Below are 20,263 nucleotides of genomic sequence, written 5' to 3'. Positions count from 1 at the left end.
TCAAATAAGCCTATCTCATAAGACTGCGAGCGTGAGTGTGAGTGTGTGCATGTGTGAGTCTTTTGGTATTCTACCACCTTCAGAATCAGATTCCTATTGAATGAATCTCTAGAGCTGAACTCAGTATTCAGAATGAGTAACACGGGGTTGTAATAGATCTGATAGACATCACATACTGTGCCATTATCACTGACCTTTCTTTCTTTCTTTCTCTCCTCTCTCCCATCTATTCCTCTGCCTCTCCACTCTGCAATCATTTAAAGGAAGCCGAGGTAAGTAAACCCATTGTGTTTGTAATTTCATATACTATTATTTAAGGCTTTAAGGCATTGTTATCTGGCTTTAAGGTATTGTTGCAGAGCTGCAGAGGTGTCGCTGATATGAATGCACAGCAGGTTGGGAAGCTGCTCAGCCATAACGTGGTACAGTTCAGCATATTAAAATGTTTCAAATGTGATAGATTTCTTCCTTGAAGCAAATTTGGCAATTTCTAACACAGTTTATCACATTTTTAGTTTTCAAGAATCTTAACCCCACAAAAATAAAAAAAACATCTTTTATGTGAATTATTAATGTCAGTTTCTGTGAAAATGCTGAAAGGAAGCTTACAATACTTGACCAAAAGTATGCGGACACCTTAACGCTACAACCAGTGTGATTGTTGAACATCTCATTCCAAAAACAGAGACATTTCAAATGCTGCTATAACAACCTGCATTCCTCACAGAGGGCTTTCACAAGGCTTATTTATTTATTTTTTTATTTATTTATTTGCACGGTAAAACAAAGAAGCAGACGCACAACAGCAAAAGAGAAGAAGCAAATTGTGCAGGTGAGATTTAGAAAACCCCTAGAGGCTTATAGAAGGAATCTCACCTCAATGCGCATTATAAACAAATACAAAAGTCATGTAATCCCCCAAAATAAGCAAACAAGAAACCATAGGATCAGAAAACAAACATAAAGTAGGCAGTATAAATTCAGTTAGAAATGACTTATTTTTGCTGAAATCCTGCTTTGTACTTTCATAGCTATAAAGGATCATTTTATAATAGAGAAAGATGGACATAAAACAAGAGACAAAGAAGTGAGGACATGAGTGAAGTAGGGACCTAAGGGAGAAGCTAATTAGGTTTCCTTTCCTCATTTAAAACTTTTGTGTTGCCTTAAACGACGGCAGTTGTCATTTATAGAACAAGGACTGAATGAGTGGGTCAGCTGTCCATTTTCTCTGGACTGTTTCATATGACTGCATAATTTATCCTTCCTTTCTCTCCTTCTCTCCCCCTCCTTTATTCAATAATAAAAGAGGGGGAGATCCTGCTTTGAAACGCAGCAGGTTTCCTTTGCCTGGTTCAAATTGTGTCACTGACACAGGCTCACTCCCTGCTGACACACATATGGCTCGCCCTGGGTACTACTTTAGATGCAGACACCACCACTGTGTGTGTGTGTGTGTGTGTGTGTGTGTGTGAGTGAGTGTGTGTGTTTGTGTGTATGGGCGAGTATACCTGTCGTAGTGAAGAAAACACTTCAGACTACTTCCAGTGCCAACATGAATTATACAAATAAGCAAATCTCTCTCAAACGGAGCTCACAGTGTAGGTTCAGACCATCATCAACTGATGACTACTGAGCATCAGCCTGTTTATATAACACAGTGGTCTGTTGAAATGCTGCTGACGCTCTGGCGGGTGGCAGCTGCTGCATTGCAAGTTTAAAATGCACCAACTACTGTACCACTCCTGCCCTCATCTGTTGGTTAAAGGGGACATATCATGCTTTTTGTCATGTACTGTTATTTTTATACTGTTATGATGTCGGATATCTATGTTAAACATGGTCAAAGTTCCAAAACTTGAGGTGAAAAAATATAAAAATGCTCTCTTCAGCCTGCTCTGAATGCTACATTTTCAGTGTTACCTCTACTTCCCCATCAAACTGATGTCCAATTGTTTTCACATGCCCACAAAGGGCCATTAGCTCCGTAGCCTTTGTTGCTAAGGTTGTTCCTGTTGTCCACTTACATATTTCAGATCGGATTCTGGCTCAAACATGTGCAGATGTCTTTTGGAAGTTGACATTTTGAGTAAAGAATGAGAAAAGCAAGTGAAATATTATGACTATAGTTTGTTAGCCTGCAGAGCTGATGGAAGTCTACTGAGAGGAAACTTCTGGGAGCTAGCCAATCAGAACAGAGTGGGGCCTTAAAGAGACAGGAGAGTTTTTTGAACATTAAATCATGCAAAAATGTTCCAATTGAGCCCCATAATAAAAATATAGACCTGGAAATGTGCATGACACATCCCTTTTAAGCTGATTCATGGACTATTAACCGATCTTTTCACATGTGTGCATGGTACATATAAACAGCATTGTTTGTCCTAACATACTTTGTAAAGGTTCTACACAATATGAGATTTCTAACTCTAGTCCAGTTTATTTCCATTTTTATCATTTTCAATTGATGAGACTCTCTCCATGACTGTAGACCGTACTGTTAAAATATATTAATAACAATACTAATTTGCACTTTTCCAAATATGGGAATATATTGGGAACATCCCAACAACTCAAATATACCATCTTCCTCCTCAAAACCCCAACATGACAAACCCCTTCTGTCATTTTTATTAACAATAACAGTAGCAGTTCTTTCTGTTTTTCATTGCAGAAGTCCATTCTGACCTTGACATTAAATGTTTCTGTCCTAATTCAACTCCTCTCTGCTGGAGGCTATAACTTTCTTTAATCCCCTGTGTATCTCCTGCAGGTTTCTCCAAATAATTGGGTCCCAATTTTAAACTTCCAAACATGCTTCATCCCTCGATATACTGTCCTTTTCCACTGTAATCACTCATTTTTACCAAATACAAGTATGAACGAACAAAAGGAGAGAAGAATTAGGACAGGATTTCTCAGTAGTCTGGATTAGTATTTGGGCAGTTCTCTCACTGGTCTACAAAATAATTCAATGATATTCTCAGCGTGGAGTTATTTTTTCATAACCCAGTTTCTTGTGTTGTGTTTCCACTCAGGATGACTACTTCAAAAGCTGGGCTCCTGCCATGTCTCTAGACCAAGGTGAGTCCTACGGTTTTGTGTTTATATGAATGCATACTGCATGTGCAACAAAGGCTGGATATCAAACCTCATACAATACATTTTGAATACCAACCAAAATGTGTCTGTACAGTAGCATCAAGTGTCAAAACCTGTCAAGTATAGAGAGCTTTGAATGCTTGGTCAGATACTTACCCTTGTTCTATATGATCGGATATATACATGCTGATGTTAGATTGTGACAGCAGTCTAGACAACATTAATAATAATAATAATAATAATAATGATAATACATTTTATTCATATAGCACAGGTCTTACAACAAGCGTAACTCGAAGTCCTTTACATCAATAAAATATAAATTGTATAAAATACAATAAAATAGAGAGAGAAAGAGAAGAGAAAGGCAAACCCATAAAAGAAATAAGATCAAGTAAAATCAAATAAAAACAGAAAATAAAACATAGTAAGACACAAAACGCCCATAAATAGCGCTAAGTTATTATGAGACGACTAAATTACATAAAAGCAAGCCTAAAAAGAAAAAGTTTTAATGTTTCATTTGAAGCTGTCCACCGTGTCTGATGCCCTGACCTCCTCTGGGAGGCTATTCCAGAGGCGAGGGCCCCTGACACAAGATGCAGCATCACCATAGGTCTTAGTTCTGGTCTGGGGAACACCCAAGAGACCAGAGTTTGACAATTTCAGGGGTCTAGGAGGGGCATACCTGGTGCTGACCCATTAAGATTTAAAAACTAAAAGTAAAATCTTAAAATGAATTCCAAAATGAATAGGAAACCAATGAAGGGTCTTTAAAACAGGGATGAAATGTTCTCTACATTTGGTTTTGGTGAGGAGACATGCTGCTGCTGCATTTTGAATCATCTGTGGTTTATTTAAAGATTTTTTTGGGGAGGTCTGAGGACAGAGCATTACAATAATTCAGTCTGCTAGAAATAAAAGCATGAATGAGACTTTCAGTGTCTTCTTTAGACAGGAATGGTTGCACACAGGAAATATTTCTAAGATGGTAAAAAGGCATTTTTAGTTATATTTGTAACCTGGGATTCAAAGGACAGCTCACAGTCATGACACCATTAAGCTTCATGCTTCATGTTCATAGCCAGCTGGTTTAAATGGGCACTGAGACGGGGCTGCACTTCTTTGGCCCTGATAATGAGCACCTCAGTTTTGTCTCTATTTAGTTGCAGAAAATTTTGTGACTTCCATATATTTATGTGTTCAATACAATGAGACAGTTTATCAGTTGGGCTTACATCATCAGATGAGAATTAGATATACAGTTGTGTGTCATCAGCATAGGTGTGTAAGTCAATTTCATGGTCTCTGATAATATTTCCCAGTGGCAGCATGGAAATATTATAAAAAAGTAAACAAAATCAATGATGCAATGAAAGGTTTGACATATTTTGTGTATTTTTTTAATTACATTCTTTAAAGTGAGGTACTGAAAGAAATGTAGTTTTTTAAAAAATCTCACACAGAGACTAATATGGCAAGCCATCATTACTACAGCAAAGTGTCCTGAAAGGACTGCTCAATTATTACATTCTCTGTTCTTTTCAAGTTAATTGTGGCAGCCTTTAAAAGCATGTGCCACAACTGAAGAGGTTTTTGATTACAGTCATTTGATCAAACATCTCAGGTTTATTTTCTCCCATTCAATTGCAAACAACTTTTGCAATTATTTTGAAGACCTTGGCAAACAAAATCCATCATTGTTAGCTTAACAAATCACATATTGTGAAGTTGCAATATGTGGTTTGTTTTAAATGTTTACGGTTTGAAACTTCCTTTTCTTTCTGAATGTGCTCATTGAGAAGTACCAAAAGAGAAAAAGATGACACAAATGCACACTTTTTTCCACATTTTACTTCTGTATTTCTCCTTGGAATGGACACATTTAAAAATAAGAATACTTTACATGCTTTACAGTGATATGAAAACCTGTGTGCTGTCAGTCACAACACATTCAAACCAACAGACAAACTAAAGCAAGAACCTACAGTACAACACATAATAATTAACACGGTTTCATGTTAAAATTGCAGCTTTCAAGGAAGGAAAAATATCATACTGTATGATGGAGGCATATTAAATCTTAAAAAGACACATGAATCAATGATTAAACTGTGTTACATAATTTGATAGCAGGACTGCAAAACCATCTACTGTACAGTGAAATAAAACAGTGAGAATATATAGTAAATAAATGAAATATTACAGAAGTTTAAGAAGGTATTTCAGGAATGAAAAATAAATAATTACTTGCTTCTTTTGGATTGCACCAGCGTTAATGTGCTTAAGCCCGAGTGTGTGGCTTTACTTATTTTATGTTAACTTCACATCATATATCATTCGCTCACAGTCTTTCAGTGTTTCAGTTTACAGCATGTAAATTAGAAAGACTCCAACAGGACTAATTGTGCTGTTCAGTGAGCTGCTGCCAAAAATGCAATCATGTCTTGAAACACAGGTGTGTGTGTGTGTGTGTGTGTGTGTGTGTGTGTGTGTGTGTGTGTGTGTGTGTGTGCATGTGTGCTTGTGTGTGTCTTTTTCCAAGGCCAAATGCTGCTACTTTTCTCAGTTACGTGCTGCTTATGGATTTACTATGGCAATAATGCCAAGTCCACTTTATCAATCACACTCAAGTGTGTAATGCTCTTAGACCTCCAGTAACTCTTGACTAAACTCAATTATTACAAACACTTGCTCACTCTCAGTCTCTCTGTCACACACACACACACACACACACACACACACACACACACACACACATACAGTTTAGAGGGTTGATTAGACTGCAGCTCTCTGAACAGCACAACAGACTTTTAATCTTTCCACCACTGAGTTTGTTCTCTTCTGTGCTGGCTTGGTTTGCATATCTAGCACAAAAACTGTAACTCTTCAGGGAAAGACTTGCTGAGCAGGTTTATCTGGGCCAGCTCCTCGTGGATACTGTGCCTAATGAGAACAGCCTCGCGTCAAAGTGCATCAAATTCTGGAGTTACTCTGTAGTTTCTCAGAGACGACTAAAGACAAAACAGAGCGTCATTCTTCTAACGAGGGACTAAATACATAAGATGTTATGGAGGAAAAAATCCAGGAGTAGCACATGTACAGAAGCTGATTTAAATGCTAAAAGAATGATGTACTAACTAAAAATGTTACTGTGGAGCTGCCATCTGCGTGACATACTGTTCCCCAAACATGGAAGCTCTGGATTGATTTCTATTATGGCCAAACTGTCATAGTAGCCAGGTATTGAGGCTGTACACCTCACTTTATTTCTAGTATATTTCATTGAATTGAGCCGAACACCAAACACAAGGCGCTTCATTAGTGGTGTCATTGGAAGCTATGGAGGAGAGAGAGAAAGGACACTCACTATCCTGGTGGGAAAAAAACCTGCAGTTGAATTAATGTACAGTCGTACACACGCTCAAGCAAGAAGTCACCCTTCACTGGCCAGCATTTATGTGGTGATGTGCAGTCCTTAATGGAAACTATAGAGCCAGGGCTTTATTTTCTTTGCTTTCGCCATCAGTTCAATCGATTCTGATAATATTGTACTCACCAAAGTCAATGCTGAGATTTTGGAACACAGCAACCTCACAGCTAAAAATAGATCCAGCCTGGCGATAAATATGAGGGATCAGACAACCATACGAGTTTAGCCAAATGATCTAAACAACTTTATATGGAAGTAACACTGAGTGCAACATTAATGTCCATAATAATTCCTTACTGCAGAGGAACACTGTGAGCACACACAACTGCAGAAAGTACGATATATCACCTTTGTTTTCTGTGTTTTCCAAATAAGTCTGAATGAACTGGGGATTTGTTTTTGGCATTTCTTGCCCCATCTAGACCTAATTTTAACAATGTTGCTGCACTCTCAGATCTCAGAAATTACAAAGTACGATGTTCAAACAACAGAACTGATGGCTAAGATAGATCAAAGATACAAACAAAAACCCCAAGTTGTAATAAACCATAGTTTTTCCTTTGTTGTAGCAGGAGTGGTATAATATGGTGGCCCCCAAGGACAAAACACATATGAAAGCAAAGCTCAAACAATAAGGAAATGTGCTTCAAATTCAAAAATGCAACAAACTGTAAAACACATAGAAAAATGAAAACAAATATCAAAACACATAGAAAAAATGTTTCCCCAATGTCCCTTAAAGTTTTGTGCTTAGATGCCACCATAGTAAAGCCCTGTCTCACATTAGAAACCATTTCATAATTACACATTTGTCAACATTTACTACATATAGAAAAAAAGATCAAATTATACAGTTGTATAAACTTCATGCATCTGAGTCACTGCATCAGTTTGCCAGGACACAATGAGGTGACTATGTGCTCTTGAAAATGTGACATCTGTGCAAAGAGTCGTTTCATGTAGCTGAAACACAGAGCAGCTTTGTGCTAAAGAGGGAAAAAACAGACTCTACATGAAAGTGCAGAAACACTTCTTTTTCTTCCATCTTCTCTTCGCCTTTTCTGTGCTGCTGCAGCGATGCACTTCAGCTGCAACATGAGCGCTCCCCTGCTGCAGAGCTGTGAGCACTCTGCCCCTGCTACTATCACTATGCACCATGCAGTCATTCTCCCTCACAAACAGCACACTGGGGAGTAATGGACAGCAAAACAATTAGACAGCGAACAAATAACGGGAATCAATCAGACAATCTGGTCAGCTTTGGGAACATTTGATGGTTTTCTGTGCCTGAAATGCTTTTAGTGGGTTCCATTTTCACCCAGCTGGTGAAGCAGACATCACACTTCTGTCAACTTCACCTTTTGACTCCAGCCAATGTCAGCATGAGGCACAATATGGAAAATGCCTGCAACCTTTTCCTAAACAAAGCTACATCACCGCTTTGCAAAAAACTATTCCTTTACCATTGAAACTGGTATCATAAATCATGTTGAGGGCCATTTTAGTCCACAGAGCAGACAAAAACACAGACTAAAAGACAGAAATCAAGTTTTCTTCCTGTGCTATAGCAAATGAATAAGCAGCCAAAGAAACATTGTTGTGTCTGAAGAGCACCTTAGGACTTTTGTAGGTAACAGGAAATAAAACAGAGACTGAATTTGAGCAAAGTCATTTGTGCACACCAAGTGATGTAATCGTGTAAAATCTGATGTGTGTGGTCAGATTACAAAAATCATATTGAAATGACAAGTGTGACCATAACATTTGATTGAGGGTCAATACAGCTGAAAGGATACTGGCATCAATCACCACCTGCTGATCTCTTTTTGACTAATGAATCACTTGTCGCCCTTGGAGACTAATCAGCAGCAGGAAGGTTGATGGAGGAAAATCCAGTCCCTTGATGAATCACTCGACGATTAATGCTTCCCTCCGTCGCATCTAATGAATGAAATCAGTTGGATCACAAATGAGTTGTTGGTGACACCTGAACGGCAAGCGATCGAATCCGCTGGTGGTAAATCAGTTTTCCAGACTTCTTGTGTGGCTTCATGAGGTTGTAGATTTGTAGCTTATTGTAGAGCTGTGGTAAACATGTACTTGCATCCAAATGAATCCTGCTCAATTTCAGAAAAATCCAGAATCAGATACAGTCTGTAAAACCAGTTGGTCCATTTGCCTCACTCATATGAACATATGGTCCACAACTCATCAGTGTAATGATATTATCAACATGTCAGGATGTCTGTAGGCAGTTCAAGTATGAGTACTGTCCCTGCCTTTTGCTAATATAAATGGCTTTGCAAGGACTGAGACATATTGTACGCTGTCATTGTGCAGATTCTTTAGTGATATTGTGCAATAATGTACTTTGTTACTGTATGTGTGTTTTAACAGTATGGATAAATTGTCTTTCACTCTACAGAATGCAGATACATTTGTTTTTCGTTAAACTAATGTTTACAGTATAAACAAGTACCTTATTGTCTCCATGTGTCCAGTGTTTCTATCATTTGGATGGAAGCAACCCAAGAGCACATTTTGTGCATTGAAAAACCTCACACACGCATTTTTTTGTGAAACCTTTAGGAGTCAAACTTAACATCCTGTGGAGGTGAAGTATTCTGCCAGTTTTTGCTGAGAGGCAATTCACTAAACCAACAGAATCTTATTTAAAGTGCTACTCCCTACAAAATTTGATTCATGCAGCAATATACCCTGCTTTATGTGTGTTGCCCTCGCTGCAGTCACTCTTTTCTGTCTTTCCCTTCTTCCTTTTCTTTAAGCCTGCAGTAACAGATTTTTTTGGGCCACTTGGGGACAACATTGACATATCGTAACTTTTTAGGTTGTTATGGCAAATGTGATGGCAAATAATTGGTTATTTACACATTCAGCAGTCACTGAGCAACATATTTATTCATTTGGAGTCATGTTTCTGTCTACCAGATGAATATTCACTCTTTCTTTGGTCTCTACCAACTCCTGAGAGAAATGTCCAGCTCTTTAGCTGCTAAATGTTTCACTGTGTTCACCAACTAGCCGCAAACTGTGTCTGAAAACAGCTGCCTGCTGTGGCCGAAAACCACATTTTGAGAGCTGTGAGAGTGAACCAAAACAGTAATGTTGCAGGCAAGCCAGCTAAAATATGAGGTGAAACTCTTTATGAAGCTTCGTAAAAAGTCTGTAGGTTCATGACTAAGAACGATGCCTCTCACATTACACATTGTCATTTATGTTGTTATAAAAATATGGATGATAGCAGCTTTAAACATTACTCTCTTTTCCTCTCACCACCGGTTCCCTTCATGTGCCTCTTTGCTCATCGTTTCTCCATAGTTTTCTATTGTTTCCGATGTATTGAGTTCATCAGATGGAAATTACATAATGATGAACAATGGGTGACTGTGACTCAACATAATACAGTGACGTGTAAACACACACACACACCACACACACACACCACACTGAAAGCCTGTGATCAGTAGATTTTAGTTGTTTTTATACATATTTGATTAAAATTTTAAGAGGTAATATTTTATTATTATCATATTCCCTCTGTGTTATTGTAGTCTTGTCTCTTCTCTCTTGTTTTTTCCATTTGGTTACATATCCACAGTCTTTATTTTGACAGTTACATGTGCTTTTTTTGTGTGTTTGATCAGTATTGAAATGGTCATAAAGTAAAATTTGACCATGTCCCAACAGCTTTTCTAAACTTTTCAACTTTTCTAAATATCTGCCTTCACAGTACGAGCTGTAACTTGCTTGATCCAGATCTAAAGCTGACAGCCTTTACTCAACTTTCTTGCTGGCTAAAGTCAGATCTCTGTGGCTGAGATGGGAAGTTTGAAATAAATATTTCATTAAAGTATTTTGTACTCTCCCTTTATCTGGTTTAAGAAAATATGATGAAACTTTTGAAGGCAAGAGTTGTGCTATTCAAAATATCCCAATTCCAATTAAGAAAAAGATTGATTAATAACACAGACAAATTATAAATAGATGAATAATATCTATATGTTGTAATAATAAAACAGGCACTATGAAGTTTACTTTGCTTAGACTTCTTGAAACAGTACTCTCCAGTGAAATGAGAAATGCAAATATTAATGTGTATTTCAAACACTGTTCATTTAGTCAAAATTCACAGAGCGTGATATTAAAGGATGGGAAAACAGTGATTAAATTAGTCTTTTGGCTGAAAGCATTTAGCTGAGAGAGTTCTAAAAATTACACACTGCACATCAACGTCATAACCCTTGTAGTCTCCGTCATGCGTGTGGACAGACTGCAGAGTCTTTCGCAATGCCACGTGAACTTCCATGGTGTTTCCATGGTGACAGCTCTTTGACCTGTGTATTTTCCAGTCATGGTTGATTAACCTGTTAGTCCTCTCATGTTATGCTTAATGCTGAATTCTTTAGCTCTAAGGAGGTAGGTGTGTGTGTGGGTGACACTGGCCTGTGTCCCAGACAGCCCAGCTCGCCCTGTGGGTGGATTAGACAGACATCTGCTGTACTCAGATCAGGGCTTCATGCTTTCATTCTGTGCCAGTGCGCTGCCCAAAGCTGACCCAGGGCCAGTGAGTGAGAAGTTACATCATGAAAAGCTCGGTAAGAGTTTTACCTTCGTGCCTGAAGCTTACATCACCAAAACAACACAAGCAACTGATGATGTAATATGAACACAATGAAGACATTTGTTAAGATTATTTTGTCAATCTACTACTTCCATGCTCAATAGTTGCGGGTGAAATCATTTAAAAGAGGTGAGCCTCATGAAGAGAGTGAAATATAAGGGAATTTATACTTTTCAGTTTTTGACATCTCAGTAAACTGTTGATAGAAAACATCCTCCTGTTTTGACATTTGAATATACTGTAGTTTAATAATTGAGGTGAAATCCATGATGTTATGTGATGTTCGTCTATTATAACCAGACAGAGGAATATGAGCACGTACATCCACACACACACACACAGCTATGGTTGTTTTTTTCGCTCTCTGCGATCTGAAGTTGGAGCGGCTGTCTTGTAGTCATAAAATAACATCCAGACTTTCACTCTTCCCATTTACAAGGAGGCATAAATATCTGCTGTCAAACAATCTCACACACTCACTCACACAAACACAAAAAGTCTTTCGTTGACTGTAGCCATCATTATGAGTGGATCACACGTTCCGTCATTGAAATGAATTTAACAGCACAGTTTTTAGATTTAAGGTGACAATCTTGACATGACAAGAAGCAGCTTAACGGTGAATGAAAAAAATTATACACACATTTTCTTGTATGACCACTGCTAAATCTAAAATTCTGTGTCGTCCAGGTCAGCTCAACCTTCTTCGAGACTCAACAATGACTTTTTATTTATAACTGGTTTTCTGCATCTGCATTGTTTTCTGTTCGGTCCCATCTGTAATGGTTGGAGAGTTGCCCTGAAAATGCCTTTAAGGCTGAACAGAGAGACAGAGAGAGACGAGAAGGGAGGAAGAGTCCTTGGCAGCAGATTACAGTTGTTCTGTCAGCAAGACTGATGTCAGAATCACTATTCTAGCTATTTCATTTGGGGTTCTTGTATATCGGTATGCCCAACAGATTTGTGAGGTTGTGATTGTAATGCATTATCCAGAGAGGGGAGTCAAAGGGGGGATTACAAATGGCAGGCAGTGTCCCATTATCACAGCCAGTCCAGAGGAGCACAGGAGAGTCAAACTGGCACAGAGACCCAACCAGAGGACACGAAACAGACAAAAGACAGAGAAAGGTCTTGTTTAAAGAAACAGTAGAGTTTATCAAAGTTAAGTTTACAATATTTAGGTGTTTACTGCTCCTGTCAATTCACCTAATTAGATAACACACTGTAGTGAGTAAGTGGTTGCTGTAGCAACCGTTTTTGGCAACAGAAACAGAAGTCATTTGTGATGCGCTCGGGTTTGGCAGAAACAGCCACAAACAAAGCCTTGAAAATCTGGAGCTTCCAAATTGCCAATCAGCCTGATTAGACGTGACATTGTGTTTTCCCAGCAGAGTGTTCATCGTTGTTATATATTTCATCAGCTATTTCTCAAACTCACTAACCTTCTGTCTCTCTGAAGATATTCAGAAGTCTGTCCACTCCCATTTCTCATCAGTTCATCCTCACGCAGTCAGCCGGCTCCCCTAACTCTGTCACCGCTTCTTAATACATTCTCACATAACCATCTTTGATCTGCGCCTCAAGGAGCTAAAAGAATTAGGAGAAGAGAAACTGATAAGAAAAGAGACCGATAGGACAGCAAACAACAGTTAGCACCGCGGGTCTGTGTATTAAATGGAGTGTGAGCTGGAGCAAGAACAAATATCTCATTTCAGTGTAATGTGCTAAGGGTTTGTAGCTCGCTCTCCAGGCGTTCTTTAAACATTGTTTACTGCTCTGATTTTAATGGCTTGTTGGCCACATCATAAAAAGTGACTCAATATCCACGACCCTTGGTTCAGCTCTTATCTCGCTCTTTCAGAGCTCGCAATGTTGGGTCTCAACACATAAACAGGACTATCAGCTGAAACGCACGCGTACATGCTACAGTGATTTCAGGTGTATGCAGTAAATTAACCAGTCACACACACGTACGCACACAGGCTGTAATCAATGATACCTGGAGCCTGCTGAGACACACAGAAAGGAAATAGACACAGTCATACTGAGGGTATTGTTAATTTAATGAACAGATGAGGCCAATCATATCAGCAAGGCAGTAAAAATTCTATTTAACCAAGATGGGCAAGGAAAGGTATGGAAGGAGAGGCAGTAAGGAAGCAGCAGCTAAGAAAAATGGTGATAAAGAAAGAGTAAATGTGGACAGACAGAGCCAGAGTGAGTAAAGTGAATTGTTACTACCCTGCACTTCCAGTTCTCAAAGGCAGGGCCAAAGCCAACTACAAACTCAAACTGAAATGAAGCTGTGAATCAATGGCCTGCAATGTGTGAACAGTGCTGAACGGGCTCTTTTCAAGGGGAGACACACATAACGGTAGATCACAAAAGAGGGAAGACTGAATCTGTGTGTGTGTGTGTGTGTGTGTGTGTGTGTGTGTGTGTGTGTGTGTTGATTATGCCCTTTGCGCCCTGTAGACAAAAGAGACTCTGATGATCATTGTAAATTAGGATAAATAAACTTACGAGGATGTGAGCAGTCAGTCATAGCGAGCGATCATAGCAGCAGCTCTCAGGCTAAATGCCAGCATGTGAAAGTGACAGCGGCATCAGAGAGTCTCGAGGGAGGGCAGCAGAGGGAGATATAGACGCGAGGCTTACAGAGCAGACTTGAGAGAGATTTCCTGTAGAGGGGATAACTCAAGAGATAAGACAGTCACCCCATAATGAGGAAAAGAGAGGTCTGGCAAAGGGGAGAGAAAGGAAAGAATGATGAATATAGGGCGTATTGACAAAAAAAAAAAAGTTTGACTAACTTTTGTCACGCACCCACACATCTCCTCACTTTTTGCTGGTCATTATATAGAGTCTCAAAAGACTTGCTCGCTAATAAATACAGGAGATGGATGAGTTAGGGAGTTAATCATCTCGGGGTATTAATGTCACAGCCTACAGACAGAGATGACAAACTCCCTGTACCTCAGTGTTTGGCTGCTCTGTTCTCTCCCTGAGGCTCTGCCACCACTGGCCTGCTTCCATATGGAGTGTTGTACTGCAGCGTGTGTGTGTGTGTGTGTGTGTGTGTGTGTATGGAAGAGGATGGATTAGTGCTTTTGTATCTAGATGGATAGGTGCTTTACTTTGCTTTACTTTGGCTCTGCCTGCTTGTTTTTGTGTTCGATAATGATGCCGCAATGAAAGATTATGTTTGTCACTTTGCAGCATCCATTGAGCCTGGTGTAGGATTTCAAAATGTCTCTCAAGATTAAAGTCAAACTGAAATGAATCAATATATCCTCGGTGTCTGTTTTGATTTGTAATTACCAAAAATAACAAAATTAAGTTTTATGTTTTCGTCTGCAGTGATACCGCCTCCGCTACAAGTTTTATACAGGGTACGGACTGACACTTGTGGTACTGGTACTTGATTGGTCCAATATCTGAGTGGGTGGACACTAAACATAGTTCATAATATCAGTTCTGTTTCCTGATTTGAGACTGTGTGGGACCCACAAATATATCCCAAAATGGTTTTATCCTCATCATAAATTTGCTTACACAAAAAGTGAAAAGAAAATTCAAATGTCAGTTTGAATTTACAGGCTTTATGTCAAAATATTTGCTTGCTTTGGATTGTGAAATTGGGAAGCTGAAAACAAATGTTTTATTATTTAAACATTTGTGAACTATTCTAATTCTGTTTTTTTTCTGGCTGTGTTTTTTAGAGGGAGAGGTCAACCCTGGCAGATATGGAGACCCAGGGACCAAAACCCACTCTGGCTCTGCCAAGAAGACAGTACAGGATGGTGAGTATTAGAAAACATTTTCATCAGGGTGGGCAGGGTTTGTTTTTTTTTCCAGTTTTCCAGTAACCATCCTGTTTATGTTGCTACAGCAGATTTAGATCTAATATATGATGTGTTCCCAATGCTGATACTTGTCTCATGATATCGAGATCCACAGTGTGATCATTCCAGATTATCTGAATTAATGAGAATGCTTGAATAGCAGTCCGTTGACGTTCTACAACAGATCTCAGCATTACTTTACATTTAGCTCGGTTGCAGTTCCCCATAAAACGGCGGGTATGACACAGCTGTGTTTAGTGCAATTAGTTCTCCACCCTGACTACCTGTCAGGTAGTGTGCAGAGATGTCAATGTGGAGGAGAGAGATAACCAAGCTCACAGCTCGTTCTTTGAACCAGTTCGAGCAGGGCTAATGCACACAGGATGATCAAAGCTGGCCCCTTCAGTAACATGGAGCTATTTCCAGGGTTAGCTTCAGCACTGACATCATTAGTGTCAGTGCAGGCCAGTATGAAATTTGTAATGTGAAATTTAGCAAGTGGGCTGTAATATACCTGTCAGTTCAGGTGTTAGTTTAGGAGAGTTTAACAAGTTAATGAGTCTGAATGAAATGAAATCCTCTGTAATGTTGTTTGTTTGAGATTAACAAAAGTAACATCAAATGTATTTAGTTTCCTTATTCTCAGTAACCACAAAGAAATAACAACTTCAACATAATTTTGCAATGTAGGGGAAAAATATACGCTTCATTTACTTTTTCTCAGTCTTCAATGATGTTTTGATGCTTTTATTCTTGCACTCGCTTGATTTTGATCTGACTTAAAAGTACAAACACTCATGCATGCAGGAAAGCTTTTATTTCTGCAGCACAGCATATATTTAGTTTTTTCAGCATTTAGCTTGATTAATTTAGAATGCAGAGGCATGAAAAATTGTGCAATTTGAATTTTCTTTTAGAACTATGATTAATCAGTATTTGAGGAAGTAATAGGCGACTATAATGATATGGATAACTTCCTCCTTTACTTTCAGCTAAAGCAATTCCTTAACTCATATTTAATTTGATAATACTGTTATACAGATGAATAATAAAGAATTTGATGAAATAATTTACACATATAATTAATCAAAAAATATAAAAATTTATAGTGATTAACAAAAAAATTATTGGTGAATAGGTAATAGAACAGATTGACTAATCCCACCATGTATCCTGTGGGTCATTAGCACAGTGAGAAACACAATGTTATTTTAACATATGATATAACAAGGGTCCTCATGTCCGCCTATAAAACTTTGAAGATGGCAGGACTAAATTATTGATTCAAGGGTGTGCACAAGTTGAAGTGTCAGCCAATGAGAGTTCTCGTTACACAACATGCAGATTAGCTTTGCCACAGCAAGACTCCAGAGTGCTGCTTAAATGATACCAGAGCTGGCAAATGGAAAACTAAATGGGGAACCAATTGGCAAATCAGAATGCAAATTGAAATGCGACTGAGATCCGTCAGCAACCGCACATTGTATTCTGATCGTTAGGTAATTACAAAACCAATTACACATGTTTTGATCTAATTCATTTCGAGATAAGCTGCATGTCAACACACGGTAATCCACAGTATCAAAAGCCTAGATAAATCCACAAAAAAAGAGCAGCTGCCATATTATGCCGCTTCATGTGAGAGTCAGGCAGAATAAATGCCTTTGCTCCCTCTGCATCTTCACATATTTGAGTCCCTTCAAACACAGATCTTAGGACAAAGCTGTGGTGAGGGTCTGGTTATTTTTTAATACTTACAGTTTTGTCTGGGTTTTAATGTGATTCTGAACAATACTGATGAACTCTGGGTCAGTTACAACAATTTAGCCCTACTCATCTTTCAGCGTGCAGCAACGCTTCACATTTTGTTGACCTCTCGTGTGCTATTGGGAAAACAAACCTTGCTCATTTCCCCTTTAAATGGGGCAAAATATGAGATTTTGAATTATACATGACATATCATATCATATCTCTCTCCATTTTCCCTTGTCTACTGAGTGCTGTGAGTCACCACTACTGTGGTACTAATCTTGTTGTGAGCTTTGTCTTGTAGATAAAGTGTATAGAAAGAGGAGATTGAAAGGGTTTTTTGAACTTCAATAAAGTGAGTCTAATCTTACTCCTTCCTGTCATATTATTACATGCTTTAGCTAAAATGGACACACAGCTTCACTGTACATGTGTTTGTATAGGTTTGTGAGTAACATTAATAAAATGGCGAATGTGAGCAGATGACAACTGGAAGGGAGATTACTTGGAGGTAGGGGAGATAGAGGGCTCTGATCTGCTCTTATTCATTCATGGTCTCCCTCTCTTACACACACACACACACACACACACACACACACACACTCACACACCCTTCAGCTTCAGATTAATGAATGCCTCAGTCTAGGGCAGTGCAAAAACATTTAATTATCTCTGACACTGAAGGTGAGGCAAGAGGCCATATCTGTCATACACCTGTGTGTGTGCATGTGTGTGTGTTTGTGTGTGTGTGTGTGTGTGTGTGTGTGTGTGTGTGTGTGTGTGTGTGTGTGTGTGTGTGTGGAAGGAGGAAAAATAGGAAGAGATCACAGTGTGTCAATGAGGTAAAGAATCAAGTTGTAAGTCAAGCATGTGGTTTCTCATTGTGACCTCTCTAGACATTGACTTCAGGTCAAACTGACACAAACTCCTTGTCTGGAAGCAACGTACGACCAGTTGAGAACCATGAGGATCTTTTTCTAAGTGGAAGGAAAGAGTCCATTTGGCATGTTTGAAAAAAAAGTGTAAATAAATCTTGCATGAAAAAAAGAAAACTTACCTTCCCTTGTCAGCCAGCCAAAAATAGCAGCTAATGTGTTTGATTCTGATACAAATGAATAATTTCATATCTCAACAACTATTGGATGGATTTCTGAGTATGAATCCTAACAACCTTGGTGACCCCCTGACTTGAGGTTGACATTTGTGGTTTTAGGCCAAATGTCTTGACAACTATCAGATGAATTGCCATGATTTTTTGATGCAGACTTTCATGTATCCCTTTAGCATGAATTGCTTTGGTGATCACAGACTTTTCTTCTACTGCCACCAACTGGTCAATGAAATATCCCCTCAGGATAACAGTGATTCTCTAATTTTTCCTCTAGTGCCATTTGATCTTTTTTTTTTTTAGTATTTGAGGCCAAATACCTGCAAAACTAATGACATTCCCATTTTCCTCATCTTTACTTAGTTTTTAGTCCTAATTAGCAAATGTTAGCATGCTAACACGCTAAACTAAGATGGTGAACATGGTAAACATCATATCTGCAACACAAAAGTATGTTACCATTGTCACTGTTAGTATGTTCACATGGTGATGTTGGCTCAAAGCATTGCAGCCTTGTAGAGTTGATGGCAAGGCTGTAAAACTCTTAAGTTCTTATCTTTATTTATGTAGCACTTATCAAAACAAAGCAAAGTGTTTAACATAAAAACAAATAAAAACACAGTGATAACAGCCAACTTAAAGAGCAACATAAAAATTAAAACAGTAAAAGCCACAAAACAGAATAAAAACTAGAATCAGGTGAAATCAGGGAAGGCGGTGCGATAAAAGTATGTTTTGAGCTTAGATTTAAAAGAAGCCACTGACCCAGCCTGCCTTATTACCTCAGGCAGGGTGTTCCAGAGCCTTGGGGCTCTTATTTCAAAAGCTCTGCCCCTTTAGTCTTCAGCCGAGAGTCTGGAACAGATCGAAGGGCCCTGCCCGAGGATCTCAAAGTGCGAGCAGGGTCGTACAGGGATAAAAGATTTGAGATATATTGAGGAGTCAGGCCATTTAGTGCCTTGTAAGTAATTAAAAGAACCTTGAAATCAATTGTTAAACGTACTGGAAGCCGATGTAAAGAGGCTAAAACTGGGGTGATGTGTTCAAACCTGTTTACTCTGGTTAAAAGCCTGGCAGCTGAGCTCTGTACTGTCTGAAGCTGCTCTACAGTTTTTCTATTCAGGCACATAAGAAGTTAGACAGTACAGTAATCCAGGCGTGATGAGATTACAAAAAAAAAAAAAAAAAAAAGTAAAATTGTTTCTGTATCTTTAAAACCTAAAATAGGTCGAATTCTGGCAATGTTCCTTAGTTGCTAAAAACATGCGTGTTAAATATGTAGAATCTACATCAATTATTGTATGTGTTTCTCTGTGTGTGTGTGTGTGTGTGTTCCCTCCAACCAAGCCAATCCTATGCATATTCTATTTTATTTCTACTCTCACCTCTCCATGATCATGATTAGAATTGTAAACACACTTTATGCAGAACAAGTTACGTATACTATAAGTTTTAGACCGTGAAATTATCAATTTCCACCTTTAATTAATGTCCTCTTGTATGCACATGTCCTTAAATGCATCTTTGCTGCTGTGCTTTGAAGCTGCCTTCAAAGACTGTTTGATTTATTTGCTTCAGTGTTGCTTTAAAAATGTTTCGCTGCCAGCAACAGCTCCACAAAACACCCTCTTTCACAATAATAAGTGAGTGTCTCTCTCCAGACTTTTTTTTTTCTCCCGTAAGCAACTGCAGTTTCCTCTCTGACATTCAAACTGAAACAGCCTGTTTATCCTCTCCATTCCTCAGTTACATCCACAATAATATGATTTGCCCATGTTTTCAATAATTAATTTTCTGGATGGTGAATCCGTTCTATCGCTGTGTCCTCCCGAAGGCTTTCTCTGTGCTTTCATCCCACCATCATTCCTCTCTGCCATCCCTCACTCCAGCGCCTTTACACAGGCCAAACAGTCAGACCCGGAGGAACAATGACAAAGCAGAGTGAAAAGAAGATTTTATCTCCTCCTGATCTGTTTGTCTTCTCTCTCTCTCTCCATTGCTTGTTTTCCTCTGTAGCCCCCGCAGGTGAAAGAGAAGAAACACCTTTGTAATTAGTTTATCAAGGCCTGAAAGTGATGCTCATTTTTCTAATAACAGTCAGGAATTTGTCCTTTGGGAATGAACGTTGAATCTCCTGTTTATTTAATTTCAAACTTGTTTATTTGCTACTAGAAACAGTAGAGGGAGGGAGAGCAAACAATGAAGCGCGGTGTTGATAAAGCAGCACACACACCATTACACACACAGTACAAAAACACCACATTGACCCATGTCCAGCTCAGCAGCAATTAATTTGAGGTCACCCTCTACTCTCTGACAGGGCTTGTTGGCATTGTGGCCCCTTCTATTGGACTGACTATCTTTATTATCCAATCACTGCTCTC

General features: G+C 38.8%; 1 protein-coding gene across 3 annotated transcripts in view; it reads left to right on the top strand.

Annotated features, from left to right (window-relative positions):
* Positions 1 to 20,263, top strand: part of spock1 (SPARC (osteonectin), cwcv and kazal like domains proteoglycan 1) — a 111,120-nt gene that overhangs the window by 55,933 nt on the left and 34,924 nt on the right. For 2 of the 3 annotated variants that reach the window (XM_044364167.1, XM_044364166.1), the window contains exons 3-5: positions 264 to 272; positions 3,039 to 3,084; positions 14,900 to 14,980. In XM_044364167.1, coding sequence (XP_044220102.1) covers positions 264 to 272; positions 3,039 to 3,084; positions 14,900 to 14,980 — 136 coding nt within the window. The remainder of the gene's footprint in view (positions 1 to 263; positions 273 to 3,038; positions 3,085 to 14,899; positions 14,981 to 20,263) is intronic. The other variant, XM_044364168.1, reaches the window with a different exon arrangement.

The sequence above is a fragment of the Thunnus albacares genome, chromosome 10, assembly GCF_914725855.1.
Source record: "Thunnus albacares chromosome 10, fThuAlb1.1, whole genome shotgun sequence".
In the NCBI taxonomy this organism is placed as follows: domain Eukaryota; kingdom Metazoa; phylum Chordata; class Actinopteri; order Scombriformes; family Scombridae; genus Thunnus; species Thunnus albacares.
Note: the sequence above shows the minus strand (reverse complement) of the source record. Positions and strands in the feature narration are given on the sequence as shown.